Below are 14,885 nucleotides of genomic sequence, written 5' to 3' on the forward strand. Positions count from 1 at the left end.
TTAAAAATAGGACCTGCAGTTGGGGTGGGGTTGTCACCGGGACATGAAATAGCCAAGGACAGAAGAATAAGGGGTGGGGGGCGATGAGCACCGAATGACCTACAGCACTGCAGCCCATTAGTATTGAGGGGCTTGAGACTCGGACAATGTGGAGAACAAACTGGGCAGAGACTGTCCAAGCTGAGCCCAGAACACACTCTCTCTCTCTCTCTCTCTCTCTCTCTCTCTCTCTCTCTCTCTCGTGTGTGTTCCTTTATTTCCTTCCTTCCTTCCTTCCTTCCTTCCTTCCTTCCTTCCTTCCTTTCTTTGTATTTTCCAAGTTAGAACCCTCTGAAGTAGATGAGTCTACCAGCAATCCCTGCCTGTCATAGGCTGACATTTTTTCTTCTTTTTTTCTGTTTTTACCTTATTTTATGTGCATTGGTGTGAGGGGGTCAGATTCCCTACAGCTGAGTTACACACAGTTGTGTGCTACCGTGTGGGTGCTGGGAATGGAACCCAGGTCCTCTGAAAGAGCAGCCAGTGCTCTTAACCATGAAGCCCCAGGGAGCCAGTGCTCCAGCCCCAGGGAGCCAGTGCTCCAGCCCCAGGGCTTGGCAATTTTGACTTTTTTTCCTGCTGTAGCCTTTGGCTCTCTCCAAAGAAGTTCTGCTTTCTTCAGGCCACATGCAGCACGAGTCAAGGCATTAGTTCTGGTAATGAAGTTCTGGGCACATTGCGCCCTCTGGGCACGCTGGAGTAACCAGTGGCTACAGAGGTCATAATAGTTCCTGTAGAGCAGATGTAATCCCAAGAGCCAAACTGATGGGCGCTTTTTGAGACAGACAATACTCACTATTGATGGAGGAGTTACTCTCAATTAATAAAGAAACTGCCTTGGCCCATTTGATAGGCCAACCCTTAGGTGCGTGGAGTAAACAGAACAGAATGCTGGGAGAAAGAAGCCGAGTCAGGGAGTCGCCATGATTCTCCCACTCCAGACAGACGCAGGTTAAGATCTTCCCTGGTAAGCCACCTTGTGGGCTACATAGATTATTAAAAATGGGGTAGATCAATATGTAAGAGCTAGCCAATAAGAGGCTGGAACTAATGGGCCAGGCAGTGTTTAAAAGAATACAGTTTCTGTGTAATTATTTTGGGTATAAAGCTAGCAGTGAGGGCGGCCTGGTGCCAGGAATGCAGCCTGCTGCTCCTATTACAACACACGGTTTCTAAGGGAAGACACCAGAGGCTCAGTTCCTAAGCTGTAGCCCTCGGCCCTGGTGCTCACCACCTTCCTCTCTACTCTAGAAGCTATGGCAAGCTCATGGTCAGGGCTGTCTCTCATGCACTCATTAATCCTTCAAGTAGTGCACCAGAGCTGAGAAAAGGACTCAGCGGTTAAGAGCACGGACTGCTATGGGTTCAATTCCCAGCACCCACATGGCAGCTCACAACTGTCTGCAACTCCAGTTCCAGGGCAGGGCATCTGATATCCTCACACCAATGCACACAAAATAAAATGAAGTAAAAGCGAATACACTAATATGCTTTTATCAACTCATTCTCAGAAGGGCAGGCTTGATGAGGCGCACAACATGGTGAGAGTGGAAAAAAATATTGTTTTGTCTCATTCTGTTTGGAGTAAATAAGGAAACATAGCTCCTTACACCAGATACTACTAGGCAAGGGAAGATGGAAGGAGGTGGTGCCCAGAAAGACAAATGGCTCTACCCGCAGTTATGAGACTTGCCTTGGCAAACCTCCTGAGTTCCGCATCCATCTGTTCCACGTTGATCTGTTTCCACGGAGTTTTTGTCCAGTTATCAATGCTTCTCTGAAAATGCACAGGAGATAAAAGTGTCAACATTTGGCAGAAGCAAGTCTCCACAACCAAATATATAAACTGGTGAGACCCAGGATGCTCTCCACCAGTGCAAAGTCCATTTAAAATATCAACTGCACATGTCAAAACTTCCCCATCACTAAAATACAACAATCGTCAGAACGTGCGAAGTTAAGGCTAAAACACTATGATGTATTAATTTCTAGTAGCAATAATAAATCCACATAGTCATCATCATTTCATCCTAAAGAGTTTAAGTTAATTGTTAAGTGTATTACTGAAAAATAGGCTTCTATAACTCTATATGCAATAGAAATTAGGCTGTCATCCAAAAGTCTTTCTTGTAACAAAAATCTCATTTACCAGTTTTGATTATATTTATATTTTACATCTTGTTAATATATTTTTTACATGGTTTTAAACTGACTTAAGGGATTTGTGCAAGTTGTATATTTTCCTAGAGCTTTTTATACATAAGCTTTTAGTATTAATCACATACAAATTAAATATTTTCAGTACATTTTAGTTTATACATGTATACAGAAAATACAAACAGGGTGTCTATGTGAGTTTGTATGTGCAGTCAGCAGTATATTTAACAGAGGTTTACATATTAATATTTATTCATATTCTATAGAATATCCCCAAAGGATCTGAGGCAGTCAGCTCATATAGCAATGTTTTACAAAACAACCGATATTCAGGCAGAATCTTTCATTAACAGAGATCTCTGAATCTTAATTCTGCGAATAGGTGTAGGGAGTAAAATCTAATGTATGTATACTTTAAAACACCACGAAACCCAAATAAACTGATACAGACACTGAGATTACACGGTCACTCAAATCTCTATGAAAGAAAACCATGGTGCTCCAAATCCATCTTACTCTGACGTAAATGATGACGTCCCAGAGGCCCTTGAGCAGCCGGATCTCTTGGCGGCACTGTTTCATGTGTTTGTACTCTGGAAGAGCCACCTCGAAGAGCCGTGCACAGTCTTGCATCTGCCTCATCTCTTCCTCCAAAGTCTCCAGCTCCTGATGTGCCTGAGGGGAAAACACACCTGCAAGCTGCAGGCTAGGGACAGAAGCTACAGTGTCCCTGTTTCTGTGACTGCACCTTCAAACTGTGATGCTCAAAAGGAAATTGAAATAAAAAGCCTGCCATGTAATTTGTAAGCTGCAGACGGCTGTTGACTTCTTGCTTTCTTCATGAAGTTGGAACTTAGCTCAAGAACAGGGGAAGTTCTATATCAGATATTAGTTTTTTAGATCAATTAGTTTTACAAAACAATAACAACCAAAGAAGGAGGAGGAGGAGGAGGAAGAGAAAGAAAGAAAGAAAGAAAGAAAGAAGGAAGAAACCAAATTCTAGCTCTGAGTAGTGCCTCAGTGATTCTCCAACATGCAGGAAAACGAGGCAGGGGGGATCGCTGAGAATAAACCAGCCTGGGCACAGAGGAAGACCCTGAGAAGGAAGGAACGAAGGAAAGAAAGAAAGAAAGAAGAGAGAGAGGGAGGGAGAAAGGAAGGAAGGAAGGAAGGAGGAAGGAAGGAAGGAAGAAAGAGGAGGGGGGAAAAGGTGAGAGGGGGGAGGGAAGAAAGAAAGAAAGAAAACCATTCCAAATCCAAAATGGCCCTATAAATGATTACCAATACAAGCATGCTCAAGACCACACATGCCCGAAGGCATCCAGAGTAAACTCATCCGCACACACCTATGTTTGAATGCCAGCTAACGGTCGCCTTTGCTAAGGCTCCGCTACTATCCTGTCACATAGAAAAGCTGATGTTTTGCATCCAGTGCAGATTAGTTTGCTTTCCCCTTTAGACGAGTGTCTCTTAATTTTCCTGTCTATTAACAGGGCAGTGTGCTCACACAGTGAAATCTGAAAGGGGGTGCCTTTCACACACAGACACACAGACACACAAGCACAGACACAGAAACACACACACACACACACACACACACACGGCCCCGCTGCTGTTTCTCCCTGCTCTTTCTCCCGTCCTCAGTGATCAGTTTCTCCAGTCTGAACCGGACTTGGCTTCTCTTTGGATTTCCTTCCATCCTCCTCCCAAGGTCCAACGACTGAATTCCTTTAGTTTTCTTCCTTTTTCTTTTAACATTAAGAAAATCAGCATTTGATTTTTTTATGTTCTGTAAATTCTAACTTTTTTGACAAGCAAATATTTCTGTTTATCATGTACGTGTTTTAAAATATGTGCACACGGTGGCCTAGATCCAAATGAAAACGTCTTCCTAACATATGTATCATCCCACTGTAGGTTTACTGTAGTGACAGCATTGGAAAATGTACTCTTGAGATTTTTAAATGTCAGACATGAGCGTTAGCCAGTTCTATATTATGTTTGTCCCCCCATATCTGCAGGAGACTGGTTCCAGGATTTTACCCAGATACTCAAACCCAAATACACTTAGTCACTTATATAAAATAGCGTGGCCTATTTTATATAACATATAAAACATATGAATGTATTTTAAATACTTTCTAAGTTATCTTTAATACCTAGTGTAATGTAAATGAATTATAAACAGCTGTTACAACAGCTGTACAAATCACTTTTTCTATTTCTTTTCCTGGCTGATTTTAATGCTGATGTCCCTGTGGTGGTTAATATTGTCAAACGGACATGATCTACAATCACCTAGAAGACAAACCTCTAGGCATGAGTTGCTAGAGAGGATTGAGAGAGATGGAAAGACCCACCCTAAATGTGGGCTGAATGAACAGGAGGAAGTGAGCCAAGAGTCAATAGCTTCAGTAAGGCCACGTTTTCCCTCTGTGACCAGCTGCTTCATACTCCTGCCGCCACAGACCCTTAGTTAGTCTTGCCTGATAATTATTTTACAGCTAGGATAAAAGATAAGTAATATTCAACACTATATAGAATTATTATTTCTGGGGAAAATCTTGATAAATTAGGTTTTTATGAAAAGGTAGGCATTTCATGGTGAAGCTTTCACGTTCTGTGTTAACATGTTCTGTGGCCACAAGTTCTGCTTCTTTCATGGCTATAACCACCGACAGCTAGCATACCATCTGACACGCCAGTTATTCTTTTCAAGGTCTGGCTGCATGTGAGTCTGTCCTGAAAATGAAATGACATTTGCCTTGGTTCTGCCTGTCTTCCTTCCTTCCTTCCTTCCTTCCTTCCTTCCTTCCTTCCATCCTTGGTTTTTTGAAACAGGTTTTTTGAAGGTTGTCCTGGAATTCACTCTGTACACCAGGTTGACCTTGAACTCACAGAGATCTACCTGCCTCTGCTCCTATGAGCTGGGATTAAAGGAATGTGCTACTACCACCTGGCAGCTGTCACCTTTTCTGGAGGCAAAGGTGGCAGAAGACACTTTGGTGACCTGTTCGCAGTGCATTCATTTCAGTGTCATGAAACTCAGTGTGCCGGCATTCAGCCCTACTGGAATAGAGTCACAGGGTTTGGAAGATGCCGCCAGTGCCCTCTGGTTTCTGTTCTGCTAAGAGCCTGCCTGCCACTTCCAGCAGCTTCATGTCTGACTTTATCCGGTCACCTTTAGTATTCTGAGGTTCACTGTGATGAATCTAAACAAACCTTCACTTATCCACCCTGAGTTGTTTCAGACAGCTTCTGGAATCCACATCATCTAGCTCCAGAGATATGTCAGTATATTGATCATTCTGTTTATTCCTGCTGGAAGTGGCAGGCAGGCAAGAGGGCCTCGCAGCAGGAACAGAAGCCAGAGGGCACTGGTGACACCTTTCAAATCCTGTGACTCTATTCTAGCTGGATACATTCAAATGTCTTCCTCTGTATCTCTTGCCTATTTCTCATTTCTTTATGCCTATTTGAAATGTTCCAAGTAATTTCTTCCGATGTAACACAGGTCCTCATTTTTTCCTAATGTAAATAGTTTATTCTCCTATGTGCTGAGTTGTATGTCTCAGGCAACTGTAATTTTCATTTCCTTAAGTAACTGGCACTTTTCCACATTCATCTGATCATATTTGGATAATGGATTAAGATCAGGACTGTGTTTTTCAGGGATTTGAGTTTCTTTCTATTAATTTCTAAAAAAAGCTACTTACAGCCATTCCTATTCCCTGGCCTGGAAAATTCCTTAATCCCAAGGCAGCATAGAGGGAACCACAGGTGCTTATGACAGCAGGCTCACATTTATAGATTCCTAGATGACCTCGTTCCTCTCCCTTCACCTTACTAAGCCCCAGAGCCTTCGCAAGGGTCATTGGGCTCCTCAGAGGCTCCCCGTGCACACTGTACACCCTGGATGCACTTCTGTTGCCCCACACCAGCTACCCTGAGATCTGCTCTGATACAACGTCCACCATGGCAAAGTGTCCATCTCAAAGCTGCAGCTTCCGGGATGTGCTGGCGTGCTCAAGAGTCGCTAAAGCAGCAAGGCTTTGGCGTCCTTTCAAATGTTCTATCCTGCTGATAAGAGATTTCTATGATGTGGGAAGTCCTTCTGTATATGTGCAGCTTTTATTGGTTATTGGATAAAGACTCTGTCTTGGCCTGTGATAGTAGAGCTAGGCGGGGGAGGGAACTAAACTGAACACTGAGAGAAAGAAGGCGGAGTCAGTGATACACCATATAGCCACCAGAGGGGAAAGATGCAAGCCGCCAGCCGGAACTTTGCCAGTTGGCCATGAGCCTTGTGGTAAAATATAAAATAATAGAAATAGGTTAATTTAAGAGATAAGACTGAGCTAGAAATATGCATAAGCTAATAGGCCAAGCAGGGTTGTAATTACACAGCTTCTGTGTGATTATTTCTGGAGTCTGGGCTGCTGGGAAATGAACAATCTATGTACAACTGTACATCTCTAGTAATGTATCCAGCATCTTTTATGCAAGAAGAATCATCACCGTGTGCAAGCCCTGCAAAATGAGCAGCCTTTTATCTTGAATCATTTCCCTATTTTGTGCACCCCATCTTTATCGCTGAACAGAACCCAGCACTTTACTGTGAAATCCCATCACAGAAAGGAAGGAAAGAAGGAAGGAGAAAGGAAATAAAGAAAGAATAAATCCCGCCATAGACCATCATCCTCCTTGTTCCCGGGAGGTCAATGGCTTCTATATATGGGGTAAGATGCCTGGGGCACTGGTCCTCTCCACAGTACAAGACTGTGCATGACTCTGCTTGAATCTGATTCTAGAAGTGTTAGATTTACAAGCCAAGCAAACACAGAGAATGACGTCAAGAAGGTAGCCCAGCTCCATCCTTTCTGAAATGTCTGCCGCACATCCTGAAAAGGCATGGGATGAGCTTCTCACTTTTAAATATTCAACTATAAGCAGCTACAGTATGTGTGGAAGTGGAGAGATTCAATCCATATCTGTCATAAATGTTTGCAGACAACATATTGGTGAGTCAAATAAAAAACATTTTCCCATCCGCAATCTGTTCAGACCACCTGGAGTTTAGATATAGTCTTTTAACAATCTTTTATTAACATATGCTAACTTACTCCTTTTCAATGGATATAAACTAACTTTCTTCAAAATGGGAGAAAAAACCTTAGGCCACAGAGTGGTGTCTTTTTTTAATAGGGTAAAAGCAGTTGTTTCAATTCAAAGCTGGATTTGGAAAATCTGGACACCATTCCAAGAGGAAATCCTAAGCCAAACATGAAGACTGAGCCCAAAGAGGAACCCCAGAAGTGCCCAGCCGTGAACGAAAACATTCTCACCCTCACAGGGACACTTTTGCACTTCTTGCGTTGCTAGGTTAAGATCCTGCAGGGTTTCTAACACAAAGATAGAAGACATTCTTTCAAATCCCCTGTGAATCCTGTGTGGGTTTGAGTTCTCAGAGTGATGTAGCTTGAGAGAAACTTGTGAGAAACCCTGGGTGAGTCAAGAGGACTGACACCCAGGCTGCTGTGCAGTCCTCTGGTCAAAGCTACGTCCACGGTCTGGAGCTGTAGTTCAGTGCCTGAGCCCTCGCACCACCAGAGAACAAAGGCGAAGGTTAGTACATGGGAAGCAGCATCATTGTTAGAAGTGCTGGTTTCTCCAAAGAAGATTTAGATAGGCAAAACTGTAATCCTATTTCTGAAATTTATGAACTGTAATCGTCAAAAAAAGTATGCTGATTGTCTTCATCTTAAAGAAGAAAAGGTGTAGTGATCTCATGGGGCTACAATGGTAATTAAAATGTAATCTGCCCAATAAAAGTTCTTTTTATCTCCCTCCTCCTGTGTGTGTCCCCATCCACATGTGCCTGCTCATGTGTTTATAGGGAAGTGAACTCTAGACCTCCTCCAGAAACTAGGCAGCTCTCTCTACACTCGTCTATATTTCTGTCCTTACTTTTTATTTTGAGATAGGACATCACTATTATAACTTACTCAGACCAGCCTTAAACTCAATTTTTAGCCTATGCAACTTGAATTTTGTGGTTTCACAAGCAGCCAGGATGCTGGATGATAACTCTACTAAATGAGGTCAAATCATTCTTATTTCTGTCCTCCGACTCTTGACAGATGGCGAGACCTCGCACATTCTCAGTGCTGTTTTCACTTGGGTGATTATTTTGATGATGGTGGTGTTTGGAGGAAACACAAATTAAAACAATGTAATGGAGGAAAAAAGAAAACTCCTTTTCTGATCTGGCTCCAGCTGTGCCCATGAGACGGCTGGGAAGGAATTACCTTATCGAGCACTGAGTACGGATTCTCTGCTTTAAATCCAAGCGGGGCATACCTTCTGAATCTCTCTCGGAATTCTGCTTGCTTTTCCTAGTCAGGGGAGAAAAGTGAATGTCAATCAGATAGTTTCTATTTCCCTTGTCAAACTTCCCTTAAAAATAGACAGCTACAAACCCATTAAGTAACTCACATCAAATAAAACACATTTTTTTCTAATAAGAGTGACCTCCGCATTTTGGAGTGGGGAGACTTTGTGTCTGACCATAGCGGCGATCTTCTTGGTGGTTTCCCATCGTTCTGGTAATTCCTGTGTAAACAAAGATGCAATGGCCATCACTTCAGCTCCTGAGCCAACTCTACTACATGAGATCAAATCATTCTTGTTTCTGTCCTCCTACTCAGGACATCTTTTAGAAGTAAGTCTTCCAAATAAGACAAGGTTACAGCATAGAAGGGATTAGAACTGGAGCACCCCCCATGCAGGCATCAGAATTGCTTTCCTCTTAAAATTGGCAGAAACATTTCAAAATAAAGACCTCTGAACCACTTTACCATTGTAGGAACAGAGTTAAAGAGCTGTGGAGGCTGGGGAAGGGCTTGCTAGGAATGTTCGAGTTCTGATCTTTACCTAGGAGTGACAGTATGGACCTACAATCTCGAGGGCACAGAGGGGTTAGGGTAGAAAGTCACATTGACAGAAGAATCCCTGGGGCTTGTTAGCCACTAGCCTGACCAAATGGGTGAACTCCAGGTTTAATGAGGGACCTTGTCTCAAAAAATATGTGATTAAGAAAAACACTCATTAGCAAACTGTGATTTCCACATGCATATGAATCATGTATACATGCTCATCCAGACACACACACGCATGCACACACACATGCACACACACACATGCACACACACGCACACACACATGCACACATACATGCACATGCACACATACACGCACACATTCACACATGCACACACACACGCACACATACACGCACACACACATGCAACACACATACACACATGCACACATACACATACATACACATGCACACACACATGCACACACACATGCACATACACATACACACACATACACACATACATACACACATGCACACACACATACACTTACACACATACAAGCACACACACATGCACACATACACATGCAGACACACATACATGCGCACACACACATGAAATTAAAGTGCTCCGGGCATGAATTTACTGCTTCCTAAAAACCAGAAATGTAAATCAGGAACTTTAATTTGTTTTTGTTTTTTTTTTTTAAAAAAAGAAAGATAGAAAAAAGAAAAAAAATTGCTTTGAAACTTTGGTTCTGAGTAGGCAAAAGCTACAATGTGACTCAGTTTCGTCCTTTTGTCACAATTTGCAGGCTTCTGAGCTGGCTCAAGTTTTAGCACTGAGGTTGACCAGTTTTTGGCAAGGAGGAATTTTCGAAGGAACTCAAGAGGCAAGGGGGACAGGAAGATCAATTCCTACTTGATGTTGATCAAAAACAACAATAAACAGTTGAGGTACGACCTCCATTCTGCCCTCCCCACCTACTCTGCAAACAGATGAGGAGCAACTGACTCTGTGATAGCCATGATGCTGTGGAGAAGCATGGCTGTGTCCAAGGACACTGAACCTAATTGGTCACACACAGCCACATCTCCTGACAAGGCCCTGCCTTGCTGAGCTGCACTGCAAAGTTCCACAGGCTACTTTGTAACCCTCAGTAGATATTTTATGGGCAGTCCAGCAGCTGCAGATTATAAAGAGGGTGCTGTGCTAAGTAGCTGTGTGGAGAGGGTACTTCAGCAGTAAAACACGTTCTTAGAATTAAACTAGTGTCTCCAAAAGAAAAGGAAGGAGGCGTGCGCAGAGCCAGTTCACGTGGTTCATTGTACTAATTTCCCCCAACAGGTCAACTAGTCATACAATCAATGTCATTAGGAAGAATGTGTCATGACAGGAACCCCCTCCAGGTCAGGAATCAACAGACTCGGGCTCTAAAACACTGTGCTCTCATCTTTTGCCTCCTCTTCAAAATCCTGTGTCTTGTGACCCTGGATTCTGTCCCCAGAATGATGTTGCTTGACCATAATCCCAATGACTCAGGAGGTGGAGGTTAGGAGTAGGGAGGGGTGACAGAAGTTCAAGGTGAGTCTTAGCAACATAGCAAGTTCAAGGCCCAACTGAGGAGAGACCATGTCTCAAAACAATAAGAACAACACAACCCAATGAAACTCAGCATCCCATCAGAAGCCATGAGTGGAAGTAAGGGAGGTTCACAAGGGACATCTCAGGTCTGTACCTTCCTCAAACACAGCAGACCTGCCATGTGCTTGTAAATTCTAACTACCCCTTTACTTGATGCAAAAAGCAAAAGACTGGACCATCTCAAAAGTCTAATGGACAGAATCGAATTTGGGGAGGCGGTAACTCCATGTGAGGTGCAATGAATGAGGGCTTCCGGGAGAGACAGAGTGGATAAGCCCTGTGGACCAGAACTCTACTGCTGCTGCAGGGCAGACTGTGGGCAGCATATGAGGACGAATGGGTAGGCTGAGCAGCTACTACTGTTAGCTGGGTTGGGGGTAGTAAGAACTGAATTAAAATGGGAACAGACATGCCAAGGCGAGAACAGACTAAAAAGGCTAATGATGATGAAGAAGCTCTCAGAACCTTGAAATACAAGCACATCTAAGGTGCTCTTTGTTTTGTTTGTAATCCTAGAAGTAAGCATAGACACGTCACAAAAGTGCAAGTTATTCAGGAAAAGTTATAACTCAACCTATTTTTCCTCTCATCTGCAGTCTGCTTCTGAAACATAAAAGATTTAATATTTTCAATTAAGATTGGTATTTTCAAGCCCTAAGGAAGTCAAATTTTCATATTATAAATTCTCGAGGAAATGAGAACTTCCCCATACTGATTAATTATGTTATAATTGGATTCTCTGTGAGATAAACGCCAAGGTCCAAGGTCTGACACAAAGAATACCCAAGTTCTTTAAGGAAGATATATTGGGGCAGTCAGATGGCTTTAAGGGTAAAGGCATGTATCTCCAAGACTGAGCTTGATCTCCAGAACCCACGTGGTTGAAGAAGAGAAACAGTCCTGAAAGTTGTCTTCTGACCTCCATACAGCTCCCCCATATATACATACAACACCCAGAAATATAAATAAATGTAAAAACTAAGTAAATAAGTAAATAAAAATCCTTTGTAGCTGATGCTACTATGGTTATTTCATCTCTCAAGGCTGTTAAGCATTTGTCTGGCCAGTTTGTCACTTGTCCCATGTAGCAGGTCAAAGGACAGTTTCATGTAATACAGAATAATTCATACACAACAGTTCTCTCTGTCCTTTATGGTCAAAGATCACTTGCAATAATATATTGTTGCATTTTGTCCTCTCAGAACAAAATGTTGTCACCAGTGTGAATACCAATCCTTGAAAGAATCACATATAGAACTACCATATGACCCAGCATGTCCACTCCTAAGTTCATGCCAGAAAAAAATGAAAACAGTTATTCAAATATCCACACATCAGTGTTCGAAAGAAAATAATTCATGCTCGCCAAGATAGAGGCAAGTCTTACACCCATCAGTAGACAGACAGGTAAACACAAGATCAAAAGGAGTAAAATGTCAATAATGATACAAAGTGATTAAGCTATAAAGCCATTCTACCAGGGGAAGCCAAATCCAGTGTGTGGGCTGGGGTAGAGAAAGACTGGCAATGAATGGCAGTTTCCTTGCCGGATGAGAAAATTTGGTGGCCCTGAACAGAAGTGGCGGTAACACAACGCTGTAAATACACTAATTCTTACTTAATTGTACATTTGAAATATTATTTTCATATTAAACCTAGCTGTCAACTTCATCTAAATAAAAAAGAGGTAACTAAAATAAGTTGGAAAAGGCAAATATAGACAAACAAAAAATTATCTTAAAGAGAGTCACAAGAAATAGTTTTCCGAAAAGGAAACACACCCCAAGACAAGTGTGCCAAGGCAGATAGATGAGAGCTGTCTCCTGAGGGACTGAAAGCCAGATGCTGTGGCTAGAGACTGTAACAGAGAGCAAGCACGAGAACCAGATTCTCGCATCCATTAAAAACCCCAGGACTGGTACATGCATGGTAAGCCCACAGCTGTCAGGAATGGGGATTATGAGAGCTTGCTGACTGTCAGTCTAGCTCCAAATTGAGGGCAGTACCCAAACTCAGGGGCTTGGGCAGAGAAGGGGAGAACAGGTGTCCTCCTCGGGCCGTCGTATCCTCCACACACGCACTCACATGCATACAGAATCAGTCAGTATTTGAGTGTGTGCTCTGACCACTAACCTCAACGCGAGCTTGGCTAATGCGCCCACTGATGACATTCACAAAGTCCGTTGTAAGTCCACCCCACTCCACCATCTACAGAATTCCAATATGCACAGCAGCAGAGACTCAACTCCAAGATCTTTCCTCATGAATTTGGTTGAAATTAAGCAGACCTTGCTTGTATTCTGGCACCTACCAGCCACCAAATATTTCTGGAGTACAGCCAGTGCGAAATAGAGATCTGACAGGAAAATACAGAGATTTTCCCATCCAGACCAGACTCCACATTTTTTTTTTTTTTTTTTTTTTTGGTTTGTCGAGACAGGGTTTCTCTGTGGCTTTGGCGCCTATCCTGGAACTCCACATTTTTATCGTCACATTCGTGACGTATTTTAGAATGCTTCTCAGATGGTGGGCAGCAGAGAATGCAGAAGACTGTGGGTACGGCTACATGGCACACATGAAAATGACGGGGACTCGAGGAGCAGCGCAGAGGTGTTGATGGCCCGGGCAGTGGGAGGACAGTATCGCAGTGGGTGAGAACGTTTTCTTATGCTGCACACAGAGGTGCGTAGTGGCTGGCTTTACTACTTCTATGGCCTGAAAAAGTCATCTCTTCTAGCTTCAGGTTCTTCACCTGTCCCATGAAAACACTGTCTGCATCTCGCTTCATGCTGACAAGACTGTAAAGTCAGCCCCCAGCTGAAGGAATTGCCTGTTTCACAGGCACTTACCTCCAGCTGGGCGTAGACTTGCTCAGGCAGCTTCTGACCATAGCTTTCCAGCAGCATGATGGTTTCCTTCAGGGGTTCAAAGAGCTCATCAGTAGCTCTCTGTCGGCTTCGTACAGCCAGAAGATGGCCCATGATGTCGACTAAGCTGCTGTGGTCGTCTTCACTCAGCTGCTGCTGAAGACCAATGTCTGTCCTCTTGATGAATCCCTGCAGTTCATTCAGACTGTAACAAACGTGTACACACAGGTATGCACAAGCTAAGTTAGTGAAAACATCTCACTCGCCTCATATAGAGCTCCAAGCAGGAATATGCACCATAGCAGAAAGACAGAAATAATCAAATGCCTATTACCGGATTTAAGCATCCATTTGTGTCATTTCATACATTCCTTCTCCATACCAAGCCAAGACATATTCTCCAACCTGTGGCAATGACTTACCATGCTCTTTCCCTGTGTAAGTGGAGCAACACTGTATAGGGCCTGCAGTTGGTATCTTTCACCAGACAGAAGGTTTTCAAGGTCATTCAAATATGAGCATTGATAGGAGCTTATTTTCATTCTTTATAAATATTCATTTTTAAATCTACTCTAAAGTTATCGTACAAATACTATTGGAGCTAATTTGTCAACTACAAACCAGTCAGCTGTGGGTTTATATGCAGAGGTCAGAGAACAACTTTTTAAATCTACTCTAAAGTTATCGTACAAATACTATTGGAGTTAATTTGTCAACTACAAACCAGTCAGCTGTGGGTTTATATGCAGAGGTCAGAGAACAACTTCAGGGGTCGTTCTTCAGCTTTCATGAAACTTTGTTTGGTTTTGAGTCAGGGTCTCTAACTAAGCCTGAGGTGTGCTGCTGTAGGCTGGCTGGGATTCCTCTGTTTTCGCCTCCCCACATCTGGGAGTAACGCATATTCCACCACACTCAGTTTTTACATAAGTACAGGAGGCTAAACTCGGGTCCTCACTGGTACACGACAAACAATTTACAGACTGAGCCATCTCCACAGCCCACCAGCCAGCTTATGACAAAAGCTAGACCCATTTCAAACCCAAAGGTGAAGGCTACCTGCCGATGATGAATCTCAGCAGGTGCTCCTGAAACATCCAGCTCCACTTCTTGATCACACTGAGCAAGCTCAGCTTGAAAGGCTTCATGTCTACCTTGAACCAACTGTTAAACACTCGGAAGTCATCAAACTTGCTCATCTGAACATACAAAGACTCATAAATGTCGATCTGTAAGATTAGAAAGAACATAATATAGCAACCTCATGAAAAGCTAGTTAAGAGTACTAAATGCTAAG

General features: G+C 43.0%; 1 protein-coding gene across 1 annotated transcript in view; it reads right to left on the bottom strand.

Annotated features, from left to right (window-relative positions):
• The window catches only part of Dnah11 (dynein axonemal heavy chain 11), a 326,474-nt gene that overhangs the window by 269,681 nt on the left and 41,908 nt on the right, over positions 1–14,885 (bottom strand). The window contains exons 17-22 of the mRNA XM_041639057.1: positions 14,648–14,817; positions 13,574–13,796; positions 8,692–8,808; positions 8,505–8,591; positions 2,713–2,871; positions 1,733–1,816 (exon numbers count right to left, since the gene is read on the bottom strand). Coding sequence (XP_041494991.1) covers positions 1,733–1,816; positions 2,713–2,871; positions 8,505–8,591; positions 8,692–8,808; positions 13,574–13,796; positions 14,648–14,817 — 840 coding nt within the window. The remainder of the gene's footprint in view (positions 1–1,732; positions 1,817–2,712; positions 2,872–8,504; positions 8,592–8,691; positions 8,809–13,573; positions 13,797–14,647; positions 14,818–14,885) is intronic.

This window comes from Microtus oregoni, unplaced genomic scaffold (assembly GCF_018167655.1).
Source record: "Microtus oregoni isolate MIOR12 unplaced genomic scaffold, Mior012 000056F_ref0000123, whole genome shotgun sequence".
Taxonomy (NCBI): domain Eukaryota; kingdom Metazoa; phylum Chordata; class Mammalia; order Rodentia; family Cricetidae; genus Microtus; species Microtus oregoni.